At 39.4% G+C, this 16,028-nt stretch overlaps 1 protein-coding gene across 1 annotated transcript; it reads right to left on the reverse strand.

Moving 5' to 3' along the window:
- Positions 1-718: 718 nt before the first annotated feature.
- On the reverse strand, positions 719-15,898 carry LOC144651207 (organic cation transporter protein-like). The gene is made up of 16 exons (XM_078511115.1): positions 15,508-15,898; positions 15,094-15,158; positions 13,323-13,542; positions 12,610-12,808; positions 11,549-11,794; positions 11,018-11,152; positions 10,607-10,701; positions 10,016-10,124; positions 9,186-9,519; positions 8,574-8,633; positions 7,977-8,005; positions 6,803-6,875; positions 5,939-6,079; positions 5,232-5,327; positions 4,877-4,950; positions 719-1,441 (listed from the first exon to the last, which is right to left on the reverse strand). Exons 1-16 carry the CDS (start codon positions 15,677-15,679, stop codon positions 1,306-1,308), a joined length of 2,184 nt encoding a protein of 727 aa, XP_078367241.1. The 5' UTR covers positions 15,680-15,898; the 3' UTR covers positions 719-1,305.
- Positions 15,899-16,028: the final 130 nt, after the last annotated feature.

Consider the following 16,028-nt stretch of genomic DNA (forward strand, 5'->3'; position numbering starts at 1 on the left):
TTTAGTCAAAGGAGCCGAGGAGGCCTGGGAAAAGGTTTGATGGGTCAGCGGTTGCCTTCTAGAAACTCAGTCCATCACTTTTCATCACACTCGTTCTAAGATGTCGTCATCCACGTTGTCATCGAGGAACAATGGAAGTCAGCCAGCCAAGGAAGAGATAGCTCGAGAGCGTACTCTGACATCAAACATTGATTGTTACATTTTGTTGTTGAAAAATGTAACTGAAAATCTGAAAAATGTAATATTCTAAAATAAAAAAAATCGGGAAAAAGTGAGAATTTTTATGTAACCCACGAGCACTTTTAAAAAAATTAGCATTATTTTAGCACTTTTTTGGCAAAAAACGATCACTTCTTTTAGCATTTTAAATGCTTATTTTACGAGCACGTTTGGTAAGAGCCTACCTGAAGGGCCATGCAACCGGCGCAAAAGGAACTTTTCAGCTACTAACTTTTTTGACTCGCTTTCAACGTATTTGTTTGCTTTCGAAGTGATTGATATATTAAATTGCTTTCAAATTTTTCTTTTATCAGTTCTCGGTGTCTCTGGAGAATTTTTACGACAGGCGTTCCGTGTTTAATAAATGAATGCTTGCGGGCATGTTCTTTCTGTTCAAAATTGAAGTTTGAAAGGAGGTCTTTGTCTAATGAAAAAAAAACATCAAGCACGGACAGGAACAGTACGTTGACAAACCATGTTTATTGTCCACGGCAAAAATCAAATCATTCTTGTACTGTACGATGTTTTATATTTCAATAGATTAAATTAGAAGAGTTGTAATTAAACGTTTGTACGATTTTCTATCCAGTAAACTAACAATCATTTTTAATCTCGGAAATAATGATAAAAGAGTACTATTTATCTACACTGTTACGGGAAAATCTTTCGTTCGCCAGACTTGACCAAAATATTAGTACAAACTATTATTTAATAATTTATTAAATTTCTGTTTATAGACATCTCACTTACACTGATATTTAGTTATTTACAACTCTTTGATACAATAAATATAATATTATCCTAAAGTAATTAATTGTCCTGCTTTAATTGTATTGTTATATCGAATTAATCTTTCAATTCCAATGTGAAAGAGAAGATGATTCATAGTTTTCTCTTATTTACAAATATTATTTTTAATTTATTAAATGGAAATGGAAACTAACATTTTATGCAACACAGCTACCTATCTATAAATCCCAAGGAAATTATTCCGGCTCTTTGCAAGAAGTTTTCTTATCAAGGGTTTGCAGCAACATTGAGGCGGTAAATTTGTCACTATGGCGTGACACATCAGTCACGCAACACCTAGCCAAACGTCCAGACCTCCACACCAAGACAAATAAAATCCTCTGTTGCTGAGAGCATCTCGCTGTTGTAAGTGTCACACGCAGTACTCCTGCCGCGATAAAGTTCACTGTCTAACCAAAGTCCAAATGTTCCCCTGGAAATGGTCAACATAAAAACTTGATCAGTCTCTATTTTCTCCTCAAAATATATGAAGCCAGGAACATGGGAAATGATCATGAAACGAAAATTCTTCATTTACTGAGATTAGAAGACTAATTGAACACAAACAAGAGATAAAGTTTGGAAGAATTCGTCTGCATTTCGGGTAAACATACATAAGTACTTTCAAGTTATGCGACACTCTGTGGAGTGTTTGCATGGCCTCGTAAGACGGCTGCACCAATCAAAGCGGGCGTGATACAACTTACGATAACTTCTAACTTTCAGTAACGATAAATCGAAAAGAAACATGAAGGGACTGCTCGCAGCAACCTTGTTTCCAGGGTCCTGTCTTTTCCGAACAAAATTCTTTAGTGATAACATAAAAATTAGCTTGAAGCTAACGCTCACCCAGATCAACTCTCTGGTATTATTCCTAGATTAGACAAGTCCTGCTTTTTATTAATAAATGGCACTCAATGCATGCAGAAGCGATGACGTTTTACAAAGGGTTTTATATATTTTTAGGAAATTTGTCAAAAATTAACGTAAATTAAAGTTCAGTGGAACATCGCTTAACGGCACCCGCTTAATACGAACAGTTTTGTTTGTCCATACATTTTCTCTAACGTTAAGTTAATAACGGACAACAGACACTTTCTACTGTGAACCAAGTGAAACGCTCTCATACAAAGTTTACCTCGCTTTACGGATACTTTTCGGTCACTGCTTATATTATCTTTGCACCATACATTTTTCCATTTGTAACGATTGTGTGCTTATTGCACCTCGTTAGAAAAATGAAAACTTTCTTCAAGCTATGCGTTTTATTCTAGTTGCGTTACCTTATAGCGTGACATCTAATCTACGATACACGATACCTTTCGCGAGCGACCGGATATGCAAGGTCAAGAGCTGACCGGACCACACAGACCCATTGTATAATTTCGAGCGACTGCGTAGCGCATATAAACAGTGATTTTATATGCTGATTTTAAATGGTGAACATGGCGCCAGATAAAAGAAATATGTTCCATACGTTTCGGGCTTTCTGTCCCTTCTTCGGAGGAAAAAAATCAACAGGCATTTCAATTTATTCCACAGAAGAAGGGGCAGTAACCCCGAAACAAAAGCAACATATTTCTTCTATCTGGCGCATTATTCTCCTTTACACAGGTCAATTGTACATATGTCTGTTTACTGAATCTAATAGAATTTGTCAAATATAATTTGTCTCTTTCGTTCATATCTTTTATTAGTCCTTTAACTTCCCAGGAGTATTTTGCTTTGTGTTCTTCGCGGCGATTTCTTGTTGTGCTAAACTTAAGGTGGCTCGATCGGATTTTTGAGTGACGATACCTCCCAACTTTGAGCAACTTGTATGCCACCGTAAACAATCCGACTGAAAATCGATCAATACAGCTGTACTAAAGAAAGATGAAAGTTTCGAATGCGATAAGTTTCATCGAAATCGGAGTAACCATAGCAACATAATGACGTCACTACCCATTTTACACGAGACCGATTTTCTTGTAATAGAGGTATAATTTTGAAAAAAGGCTTCTAGATCTTGGACTTGACATAGTTTTCTCAAGGTCTGCAAAATTTGAAGAATTTCTATAAGAGCGTTTTCGAGAAAATTTTAGATGAAGTTTTCAGGTGCTAAAATACAACAAAAACAAAGCAGTCTTAAAACACTATTGAGAAAACGTTCACAAGGCCCGATCAAGTAACATTTTGGCCTTAAGTGAATCTTGTACTATCTAATAACCTTGGGAGAAAATCTCAGAGAAATCGTTTTATTTGATTTCTTGAAACATCGGCTTGAATATGAACTGGTATGAAGTGTTATTTCGCTCTTTTATCGAAAAAGGGCATTCGCTTACTAAAATGATCGCAAAATAGAAAGCACTCGATAGAATTTTTTTTAAACTTGGCAGTCAAAAAGAAGAATAAGTTTGTAATGAAATGTCTAATTTTCAAGATAATTGAAACATTTTAAGGCAGTTAATTCAAAGCCTTAATTCAGGTAAACATTGCGCTGTTTTTCACCCTACATCGGAATCGCTGCCTCATTATCTGTCTCCATTGTCTCAAGCCGCATGCATTTGTAAATTCCAGTAGATCATGAATCACTAATTATTTATTATTGGAGATTTTTGTGACAATTCTGCCTTGGCCTTGAAACTGTTAGGAGACTGAAGATAATACAAGTACTTTACTAGCCTATTCCTCGTTGTTATTGCATTTTGGCTTGTTAAATTAGCTTGTTTCTATTCAGTTTTCGGAAAAAAGCGGCTGTTTTACATATTCAAGATGTGCTGAAATTTGCAAATGCACGGGGCACGACACAATAGAGACTTATAATGAGGCAGCGATCCGATGTAGGGTGAAAAACAGCGCAATGTTTACCTGAGTTAAGGCTTTAAATTAACTGCCTTAGAATCTTTCAATTATTTTGAAAATTAGACATTTCATTACAAACTTATTCTTCTTTTTGACTGCCAAGTTTAAAAAAAATCTATCGAGCGCTTTTTATTTTGCGATCATTTTAGTAAGCGAAGGCCCTTTTTCGATAAAAAGAGCGAAATAACACTTCATACCAGTTCATATTCAAGCCGATGTTTCAAGAAATCAAATGAAACGATTTCTCTGAGATTTTCTCCCAAGGTAATTAGATAGTTAAAGATTCACTTAAGGCCAAAATGTTACTTGATCAGGCATTGTGAACGTTTTCTCAATAATGTTTTAAGACTGCTTTGTTTTTGTTGTATTTTAGCACCTGAAAACTTCATCCAAAATTTTCTCGAAAACGCTCTCATAGAAATTCTTCAAATTTTGCAGACCTTGAGAAAACTATGTCAAGTCCAAGATCTAGAATCCTTTTTTCAAAATTATCCCTCTATGACAAGAAAATCGGCCTCGTGTAAAATGGGTGGTGACGTCATTATGTTGCTATGGTTACTCCGATTTCGATGAAACTTATCTCATTCGAAACTTTCATCTTTCTTTAGTACAGCTGTACTGATCGATTTTCAGTCGGATTGTTTACGGTGGCGTACAAGTTGCTCAAAGTTGAAAGGTATCGTCGCTCAAAAATCCGATCGAGCCACCTTAATCTTTGTTCTCCCTGTAGTTAGTTCCCAGTCCTATTCGGTTGTTCGAACGAGAACGACAGAACCGATCCAAGGGCTCCGGCATAAAGCTCGACTACGTCATCGCTTAAAAAGTAGCAATGGTATATTGCAATTTCTGAGTTTTGATTGGTTAACAGGCAATGGTATATCAGCTCATATACTATTTGACGACAAAAACGGAGATACACGCGTCAACACGAACCTTCGGGGAGCTTGATGGATATGAGATAGTTGAAGCCAACTCATACCCAACGCACGCTTGTGGTATAATTGTCAAATATCGCATTACTTACTCGCTACACCCAAACGCAAGACTACCGGTATCTCCTGTCATATAGTAGGAATTCTTTCCACTGCATGGATAGATCTAATTTAAGAAACAAGACAAGAAGTAAATTTCAGTATACAGTTGAATCCCCATAACTCGAACCCTCAGTCACTCAAACCTCGCTAACTCGAACCTTGTTTAATTCCCCTTTAGTTCATTTTCGTACTAGTTTTACCCTCGATAACTCGAATTCCCGATAATTCGAACCATTTTCGATTTTCCTCGAAAGTTCGAGTTATCGGGATTGAACTGTACATTTGGTTTTCAATGCAAGTGTCGCACTGCATGGTCGATAAATGTTCGAATTATTTTTAACTTACCTTAAACTGCGGTTTACAGGTGAAGAAGAATGACTTTCCAAAGTCACAGAAATTTGGATCCATCCTAGGCGCCATCGGGGAGAATACACCAAATATCTAAAAATATTGGTAAGACAAAAATGATACTCACGCGAATCGCAAAGGGGTCAAAGGGCTTCAGCACTTTGGCCAAAAAATACAGGGTTCCGTTGGGCATGTATTGCCTCAGCGCTTCAAGAATCAATACTTCATCCAGGCTCTGGTCCAAAGCAAAAATTTCAGAGATGTCTCCCCTTCCCCCTTGGTACTCAGATTCATAACGAGAAACATTGCGTATGCAAAGTGGGCAATTATGTTCAAATTATGACGTCATAGCACACCAAAACAACTTCACACACTTCAAAAAGTCCGCCATCTTGGATTTTGAATTTGTTTTTGAAAATGTCAGAAAATCTCCAATCTCCCTACAAGCTGGATGGATTAAACGATCCGTGCACTGTTAATGATTTTTATTTTCTCAGAGGATTAAACAGATCTTGCAAACTTTCGTGACTGAGCGTGGGTAAACTTTTGTTACACTGTTGTGTCAGTCGACAAAGTGTACAGTAAATCTCAGTCTGCAACTTGTGAGAAGAGAAAGGTTCGATAGCAAATATTGGTAAACTCGAGATTGTTTATAAGATTTATTCACAACGTAACTACACCGCTAAATGACCTTCAATACTTACAAATCCATTGTCATCCTTCACTACCAAGAGCACAGGAGTTTCGACTTCTCTGAGCCGGTGATACAGTGTCTTAAGACTCATACCGTGCTGAAATGTACTGTACGCTAATACCCAGGTGTCTGACGGTACATGCGAGGCGAGCTGAAAAAAGTTAAAGGAAACCAAGTGAAATTGCGTGACACATCCAGCATGAATCGACAAAGGGACTGAGGTAAATGTTACCCCTGGAAATTTTAAACCGTTAATCGACTAATGGATTGAATTTTAATTACTATCAGGGACCTATTGGATAAAGCATCAAGGGCCCAGAGGCTTATTGTTGGACTGCCAATAACAGAACACATACCCTCCCACAGTAAACCTTGCAGCAACAACTTAGACTAAAAAACTAGCTAGTCCAAACATAGGTAAAGTCTGTCTCCGAGCCACGAGGCCCATACAGCTTGAGCTTATCCCGGTTTCCGTAGCATTAAGCGACTAGCAGTATTGCTACTCCCCCCTGGATGGGATGCTAGTTCATCGCAGGGTTACCCCCCAGCAGTATATTCGCCAGTACCCATTTATACACCTGGGTGGAGACAGGCACTGTGAGAGTAAAGTGTCTTGCCCAAGAACACAACGCAGCGCCCCGACCAGGCCTCGAACCCGGGCCGTTCGACTCGGAGTCGAGCGCGCTAACCATTAGGCCACCGCGCCTCCCAGTCCAAACATTGTATTCGGATTTTTTTTGCACGACTCTTGGACGATCATCGACCACTTTTTTTGAAAAATCAGTAGCGACGTATTCATTTATTTTTTCGACGAGAAAAGATAAGACATTCCCCAATACATTCAACGATGGACAATAAAGTTTTAATCTGTTACCTTATCGATGTCTTCTTCTGAAAGAAGATGGGATTCTTCGTCAAGTGACTGATCAACAGCGAAAGAGTAAGTCCTGTCAGACAACAAAGAAAAAGTACATTAGTAGCTTAACTAAACCATCTTGGTTAGTGGTATTGCCAAATAAGAATTCGTTCCTTATACACCTTATTCATGAATGGCGGAACGCGCGGAAGAATTTGGGTCGAGTACATGAAAGCGAGGCGAGTGAGGCTTCGGCTTCGAACCAAAACAGAGAAAAGTATGGCGAATTGAGGTAGTATTTGATGATTCTTGAAATATCTCGTCGGTTAGAAAGCGATTCTTGGGTTTTGACGACTGCCATTGGAATCCCTGGTTTGACAGCTGCATAAACGATCGTATGGATGCGAAGTCAACACAAATCATGGAAAAATTTCGTCGGAAAACCACATCGATCTTCTTAATCTCTTTACTGCCTTGTGTACAGTTGTTATCCGTATTACTATAGTATCGTTTTAATGGAAGACTTTGGAAGCTTGAAAAACATAGATATTATAGAGACTATAGCGATTTTGCACGTCTCTGGATATGGAAAGTATTTGATTTGTTGAATTGGAAACCATACGGCCATAACTGCAGTTGACAAACCAGAGATTCCAATGGCAGTCATCAAAACCTAAGAATCGCTTTTTAACCGACGAGATATTTCAAGAATTATCAAATACTACTTCAATTCGCCATACTTTTCTTTGTTTTGGTTCGAAACCGAAGCCTTACTCGATTGGCTTTCATGTACTCGACCCAAACTCTTCCGCGCGTTCTGCCATTTATGAATAAGGTGTATATGCCTGACTAAATATTAGGAAATTGTTGGCAGAATAATTTGTTCGAGCTAGTTGCTAACCACCGAGCAGGCCCTCTTCACATGGAAATAGCAGAAAAAAACGTATGTTCATTTTTATGTCATCCTTTTGCTTCCAAAATCGTGTTGGATTTAAAACAGATTTTTCCTAGTGTTATTACTCTTTGCAAAATTTCTACCAGTTCGGTTATTTGAAAACGCTCTTGCAAACTTGAGTTTCATGAGGATATTAGTTTCTGAACACTGAAAAACCCACCCCGCATGCCGCACCCCCCCCCCCCCCCACCCTATCCAACTTCACCGCACCCTTCCACCCGAAAAACAATTTCTTACTTCCTTTTGGCGTCTTCGTAACTCAGCATCTGGTGAGAAAAATGTAACAGATGTAGATTAATAATATTTTCACTAGCAAGAATCAATTATTCAGTTCAGGATATACACTAGTCACTCGTGAAACATTTACTGCGTATACGAAAATCACGAGAAAGTATTTCATGGCTATTTTATCACTTGCCAAGGTTTTAAGAAGGCCGAAACAGCTGGGCGCCGCGACGAATGCGACACATTTATGGCGGCAAACAGTTGGAAGTTTCGACTGTAATCACGGGAAATAACTGGAACTTATGGCAACTGAGGAAAAATGGGATAGGAGAGGGGAAGGGAAAAACCACATGGTGGCCATGGCACAACATCATTCGATATAAGGCAGGGTCACAGACGTGAAGCCACTAAGGTGTATGGAAACCGAATTCCCCAGCTGACCCCGCATAACAAATCAAGTATGCTAAAGAATTCAAAAAGCTGCTGTACGTTTAGTTTACAAAGCTCAGCTTAAAAGACAGGTTACCTGTTGTAAAGAAAACAATAAAAATAACGATTTTATGTTCTCTTTAGTGAGACCGAATTATATTACACCTTTTTTCTTCTTACCTCCCACTGTGACGTACGCGAAACGCGATCAAAGGACACTTCCCAACTTTGCCGAAGTTCCTAAAAGGAGAGATAATATACCATATAATATTCTTAAAAAATAAAAGATTGTGTAGATTAAGGCTAAATTCTCTTTAGCAGATGTGGTCCGTTACACTCAAATATCTTCGTCTGCCTGCGTGCCTGTCTGGCTGTCTGTATGCCAGCTGACCTGTCTGTCTGTCTGCTTGTCTGTACGCCAGCTGACCTGGTTCAGTCTGTCTGTCTGTTTATCTGCCTGCCTGCCTGACTTTCTGCTTGTGCGTTTGTCCGTCCGTCCGTCCGTCCGTCCTTCCATCTTTCTGTCTGTTGGTTGGTCTGTATGTCTGCCTGTCTTTGTTACTGTGTCTGTCTGTTTGTCTATCTGCCTGCCTGTCTGAATGTGCGTCCGTCCGTCCGCCTATCCAACTGTCTGACTGTCTGTCTGACCGAGTGTCTGTCTGTCTGTCTGTCTTTCTGTCCGTCCGTCTGACAGTGAATTAATATTTTATTTTCAATTCAGCATTAAAATAAGGGACGATTAGCATGAATCTCTGGAATACAATTGACCTTGCGTCTATAGCTAAATCTTACCGCGTATTCGTCATCGTTATCATCAGTGTTAGTGTTTTCAACCATTTCAACCTTCTGTGTTTCGCTCTCACTGTCCGTTTTCTTCTGTTTTCGCAGAACTCGTGGACTCCACGCCTGGAAACGCGACATTTCCGCTCCGTCATCAAACGTTTCCGCTGTCGTGCCTTTGGTTTTAGGAAGAAAACAATGACACAGCAGGCCCGTCGTCAAGGAGAAGCATCCCATAACACCTAGCGGTACTACGGGATGAGCAAGTTGTTGAAGCTTCATGATCAGCGGACACATTGCTACTCCTAAATATCCAATGCTAGTTACCAGTCCTATGGCGGAGCACCTGTGATTAAGGAGATACATTTCACAGCGGGCAAACGCAACAATGACGTCACCTCCGGTTTTCGGCGCCTCGAACTTTTCTTAGTATTTAATTTGAAAGTGTGCAAACTTTTGTAGGAAATTGTTATAGAAAGAAGAGTACGGTGAAAGAAAATTTCCAGCTGGGAAACTCAATGGAGATCAATTATCAAATTCCCAATGCATAAGCAGCGTGAAAACCTTAACCTTCAAGGGACGGCGTTAACTTTTGGCTTTAAAGCGAAAGCTTTTGGAAAATTTACGACTTTGTATGGAGCAGTTTGGCGGAAACTGCGCACGCGCGCAACGTTTGACTGCTGTGTGAAAATACATAGTGGAGCGTTTTTAGCTGTTTTCGTTTTAGATTCAGCTTTGGAGGAGTGCAACTGTGTAGTAACTGTTTCTTATTAAATGTCCTGATTTTGGTTAACGATCGCTAGGATGAGCACCCGTAATAACTATATATATCTAACATTTACCTTATTATCGTAGGAAAGAGTTCAATGGAATATAAACTGAGCGAGGCTAGAGACACCATGACGCATACACGACCAGTTAACTGGATCACTGCTATTACCGCATCACGCTCTAAAGATAAAAAAATATATTGTATGATCATTAAAGCAGTAATTCTATGTAGCACAGAACAGTGTTATAACCAATGGCAGGTTAATTTCTAATTTCTTGGCATGGGTCGGGTTGCATGGGCCGGGTGGCATGGGCCGGGTGGCATGGGCCGGGTGGCATGGGCCGGGTGGCAGCTCTCGCAAGATCTCACATGAATCAGTCGCTACCCTTAAAGAGAACAATAGAACAAACAACAGTAACAATGACCCTGGCCCACAAAACAATAGCAACTGCTACACGAGAGGACCAGTAGAATTACAAGCTCACGAGAGCTGCTACACTACTGAATAGAATTTCTTTGTGAGTTAACGGTCATATTGCCCACCAAGGAGGACATTTGTGTTTTCATCGGGGCTTTATAGAGAGCTATGGGCTGCAGCAGATATTGAGAAGAGACAAATTATTCCCAAAAAAGACACTACAACATAAACCCTCTTAAGTACCTGCTCTTAAAAATCCAGCAGAGGCAACTGAGAATATCAAACAAAAAACGCCTGCGAACATCATGGAGATTACAGCGCAGACTCGGCGACCGGCACTGCAAAATAAAAGCAAAAAAGAGAAAGTTAAAAATCTGCCAGTCTGTTGCTTCACAGCAGTTTTTGGCACAAATTCGAGCGTGCAGGATTTAGAATCAATGGCTTATATCATGATGTTTATATTATTTCCTTATCTAATAATAATTTTAACAATCAGAACAGGTACGGCCAAGAAAATGTATTTTGATCTTTCAAATACAACTTTCTGTTAACTGTAAATGTACCAAGTAAGCAGGACAAATAAATGTGAGATTTGGTTCGGGCCAAGGCACGCGAAAAACATCTCTGTAACTACCATGTGACTTGTGTACCTACCATGTGACTACGATAAGAAAAACAGCAAATCCCAACAAATTGACGAGCTCGCGCACTGCGTAATTTGCATAGAAATTCTCGAGAAGCTGAATGGAGCTCGTGTTTAGACCTCGATACAACATTCCTACTGCAAACCTGAATAGAGAGGGACAAAATACTGAGTCAGTATAAGAACGCACTTGCGAATCAAGTCAATCGTAAGATTAAGATTTCCTAAATAACTCGTCATCATCGTTATCTTTATCGCCAGCGTCGATCATCATCGTCGCCATCATCATGATCATGATCATGATCATCATCATCATCATCATCATCATCGTCATAATCCTCATCATACCATTCTTTTAAATGTCGCCTCTAAGCACTTGTATAGGTGCCCAAAGATGTATCGATTCTCATTATGCAATCGCAAATTAGTACAAGCCAGCCAGAACAGTCTAAAATTTTTAACAACAGTTGCCCTTCAATTGCGCGACTTAACCCTTGACGCATGTACCTCAATAACCTGCTTTCACACTCATCGACACTCACCACGCAATCCCAAGAACAATGGTTATTTTCCGCGGCTCCTTGCGTCGAAGAAATGTGAAGCATCGACCCCGCGACCCCACTTCTGGAGAGGAATAAAACCTTCCCCACAACGTTAAACAATCTTGGTATTTTGAAGACTGCTTCTGCTCTTCACTGACGGCTCGCTCCAACAAACCTTGAGCTTCGTTCGTTCCATCTCTGGAGGAAGAATTAAGCAGGACCCAGCGGGGAGACTCTGGGACAACCCTGAGACAAGAAAAAATTAGCAAGTTCAACAGTCAACTCCCTCTAAGACGGACAACTTCCGGTTTCAACTGACTCAGCTTTATAAAGAGTCAAGGTAGCAGTGACAGCTGACAGTGACACAGACGCAGGGACACTGTAAGGGGAATACGACCTACTCTCTGGTGTCCAAACACTTAAGGGTTGATCGGTTATAATTATCCGCTATCATCTGAATCCTAAATCTCCACTGAGAGAATAGGGCCGTAATTATCCGCTATAGCAGATTTCATTGAGTAAGTTTGGTAACCTTGAGCTGCTGACTAACTTTGCTTTATGTCGATACGAAGTTTTGAAACGTTATTCACTAAAAAACACTTCTCAAGTGTCCGTTGACGGTTTCAAAATGTCCGTTGTCCGTCCTAGAGAGGTGTCCGTCTTATAGGAGGTTGCGTTACAGTCCGTCTTATGGACTTTTCCGTCTTATGGAGGTGTCCGTCTTATAGAGGTGTCCGTCATATGGAGGTGCCCGTCATATGGAGGTGCCCGTCTTCTAGAGGTGTCCGTCATATGGAGGTGCCCGTCTTTTAGAGGAGTCCGTCTTATGGAGGTGTCCGTCTTATAGAGGTGTCCGCCTTATGGATGTGTCCGTCTTATGGAGGTGTCCGTCCTATAGAGGTGTCCGTTAAGAGAGAGTTAACTGCATACGATCTTTGACCTTGTCACGCAATCCTTTGACATGCACGAGGGGAAGGAAAAATTTCGTGACGAACCCGCGTTTGCTAAGGAGGCTAGCGCCAGAACCTACGTGATTTGCAAATAATTGAGACGTGACTTACCTCCACAAAAGAACAGCGAGTAATAACGGAAGCGTCGTAGTCAACATGAGTATTTGACGCTTCTCAACCACGTACGCGATTCCAGCTAATGACATGATAGCCAGGGTGGTGGCGGTCCACAGAATTGCAATCATAATCACTCGGAGATTGGGACTGACATACTCAGCTGCGAGAATAAATATAATTGGAAATGCGCCACCTAAAGCAAAGGAAAGTTTATTAGCCTGAAGAAATGAAAGCTGATCATAACGTTTGCTGAATACAGGCTGGCAAGCAAAAGTAACCTCTCCATGGTGGTAAGAGGATGGTGATCCTTTGGGTGGAAACCAACTCGTTTCATTGACGTATTTATTTTTATTGTTTTTTTTTTATATTAACGACACACTACTAGCTGAAAATGCATTTTTTACCGTCAAACACGTTACCTTAGTTACATCAGAAATCCTTACGTTATAGTCATCAGTAAAACAAACTAAGGTAAGTTAAATGTAATCTTGTAGCCATGTTGATCACATATGATGATCATAAAATATTTCCATTTTAGACTGATTAAGGGATATATTAAAATAGTATACAAATCTAAATATTCATTTCGCTCCTTTACAATTTGAATATATTATCACCATTAAAAAAACTCATTACAACAACTTAAGTCCAGCCTTTCCGTTTCCAGCCCAAAAGCACCCAATTCTTTGCGATTCTGTGTTACATACCCGTTGCAAATCCAACAAGACCTCTTAGAACGGTAAAAATCGTCAGACTCTTGAACGCAAATGCGCTTATTAGGCCTGCGACAAAAACAATAAAAAGTGAAGCAAACAGAGTCTTGAGTCTGCCACAAGCGTCTGCCACGAGGCCTAGTACCAAGGTCCCTAGTAACATACTGAAGTACTGAGCCATGCCGAGGATGAGCCTTATTTTACCAGGATTAATCTGAAATAAAAAACAGAAGTCCTCAAATTAAATTTAAGAAGAAAATTTGATAGTTGCTGTAATACTATTATTGAGTGGATAGGACCACAACAAAAAAGTCTGCCGTTGTATTGATCTTGTTCCTGTTTGTCAAACGGATCGGACTGTTAACTACATTGGGTGCTATGTTTTAATTTATTCAAATGTTGGAAGTTATTAGGATTTATTTTTGTTCATGCGTCACGGAAAACGGACGAGGCGAGCAAAGCATGGTCGGCAAGGGAAACGCGACACATACAAATACACAGAAACGAATATATCTAGCAATAAACATATTCGCGGTAACACTCCTAACACTGTTTTTTTTTTTTGCTTGTGGTATTGTATAAATTTTGATTTTAGTGGAAAAGTAGAAATTGCCGTATACAGTTATTGACCTAAGAAGGTGTGTTCTACGTCGAAAATGTTAAGTGCGTCAAGAGAAATTCATTTTCACTTGACATTCAAAAGCATCAACAATAATCAACAAGAGAGAGTTTCACATTTTTGGTTTCGCTGATGATTTTGTTGGTACCTCGACTAAAAATCCAGTGACATTAATTAAGGACAACAATTTCTTTTGTTCTCTTCTTTTCCGCGGCATTTCAATATCTTCACGCAACAATAATCCCTTTTTGTGCGCCTTTCAAACGCACACAGACGGTTAATTAAGTTTGTCTGACATTTTTAACTTCCGTTTCTTTCATATTTATCTATGAATTATACCTCTAAGAATCATTATTCGACTTGGTTTCGTTGATAAATACGGCAATTGTCAGAAAACATCAGTTATCAGGCAATGGTATTGTTCAGTTTACCAGTTCGTGTTTTGTAGTCCAGTCCACTTTTCGATATGGCGGCCGTAAATAAATGATTTTATAAGCATTTTCGTGGGCGATCAGATGGCTGGATAAATACGTCTGCGTTCGCAGGCTAATGGCTGGATGGTTGAAATCAATAAAACTGATTGCTGTGCAGTGGTTAACCAGAAAGGCCTTATTTTGTCTAATATCATACACGGGAGTAATCTTGTACGACTAAGCTCTCGTCTGTTTGCTCAGCAGTTTATATCCAACATTTTGAAACCCACTATGTTCCACCGGAAGTTGAGAACACGACGTAATAATTATTTTCGACAACACCTCTTGGATGAAATTACACCTTTCTTCTTCAAATAACCACGTTTGCCTTGAGAATTTGATTTGGAAATACTTTTCCTTTCATACTGATAAAAAAAAGAAAGAAGAAACGCCAAGGAGTTAAACTGATCACACCAAAGATTAAAGCGGGTAGATTGTAAACAAAGCCTATTGATATTAACACAATGATCGAAGACTGCGAAGTGATCATAAAAAATCCCTTCATAAATTATGTTCACAATTTAGAACAAAGCGAAAAAGATTTAATCAGTAAAAAAGTATGATTTTAAATAAAATGTATAAGGAAATTTCAACCTCTTAAAACAGATATTTCCCTGAAAAGATGGGTTTTATACATTCTATAAAATTATATGATGAATATAGACGTATGTACCTTCTCATTTGAAGTTCGATTGTTGTTATTCAATTCTTCGGTGGCCCTGGGTATAATACAATTCGCTACACAAGAAATAGAGCAAAGTATACACACATTAGATACAAATGGAGTTCCAACTGCTTAACTTTAAGTTTAACGCACGACACCTGCAAAACCTAATATTAAACGAATTGAATATTCAAACCGCCGTATGAATACGCCATCAAATTGATTCTCTTATCAAATACAATTCTTGAATTCAAATGATCAAATAGTCAATTCCAAGCTGTTTTTCTAGACAGACCACGATTCAAGTACGAATATAACTTAATCCGATATTAAGACGATAAAAGGGAACGATTACAAGGAAAAAGTGATCAAAAACAATACGTAGTCAAACGTGCGATCGAAAATTAAAATTAAGCTACTCACCGGTAAAGTTACAAGCGCCGTTTGCAGGTTCCTCGATTAGAAATTCCACAACGATCATTTGATATGTAAGAGGAAATAATATTAGAGCTAGGAGCGACGTATTTCGGTACAGGACAGTTTTAAGCCCTGTAAAAGTCGCGAAGAAGCTGTCGACTGGAGAAGGACTGGCCATGTTGGTTTCAATTGTCACGCCACGATATCAACTGTCATGTACCGGTATATATATAGTGCGTGACACCATGAGTTATTGTTCAATCACGAAGGGTAACGCAACAAGAGACAGGTCGTGGTTCTGGTGTATTTTTGCGGCATTTTTGCAAATGCTCTGGAAATAAAATTTACATTCGAGAACAATGGTATTAAGGCTTTTTTTGTTTTAATTATTTGGTAAAGGAGTGCGTTCGTCCTGAGATCAATCGCGCGTGCAATCGTGCGTCGCCTCTCACTCGTATTTATGCCGTGCTGATGTCTCGTGATTCTCTTTTTGTCGGGAGTGGCATCCGCACGCAATAATCTGTAAA

Source organism: Oculina patagonica, chromosome 4 (genome assembly GCF_052425735.1).
Source record: "Oculina patagonica isolate OP01 chromosome 4, crgOcupat, whole genome shotgun sequence".
Lineage (NCBI taxonomy): Eukaryota > Metazoa > Cnidaria > Anthozoa > Scleractinia > Oculinidae > Oculina > Oculina patagonica.

Coding starts and splice junctions, on each gene's coding strand:
- LOC144651207 (XM_078511115.1), bottom strand. CDS start 15,679: ATGGCCAGTCCTTCTCCAGTCGACAGCTTCTTCGCGACTTTTACAGGG. Junction 10,125..10,606: donor TGCTGGATTTTTAAGAGCAG/GTACTTAAGAGG, acceptor TTTTATCTTTAG/AGCGTGATGCGGTAATAGCA. Junction 6,876..7,976: donor TACGAAGACGCCAAAAGGAA/GTAAGAAATTGT, acceptor GTTGTCTGACAG/GACTTACTCTTTCGCTGTTG.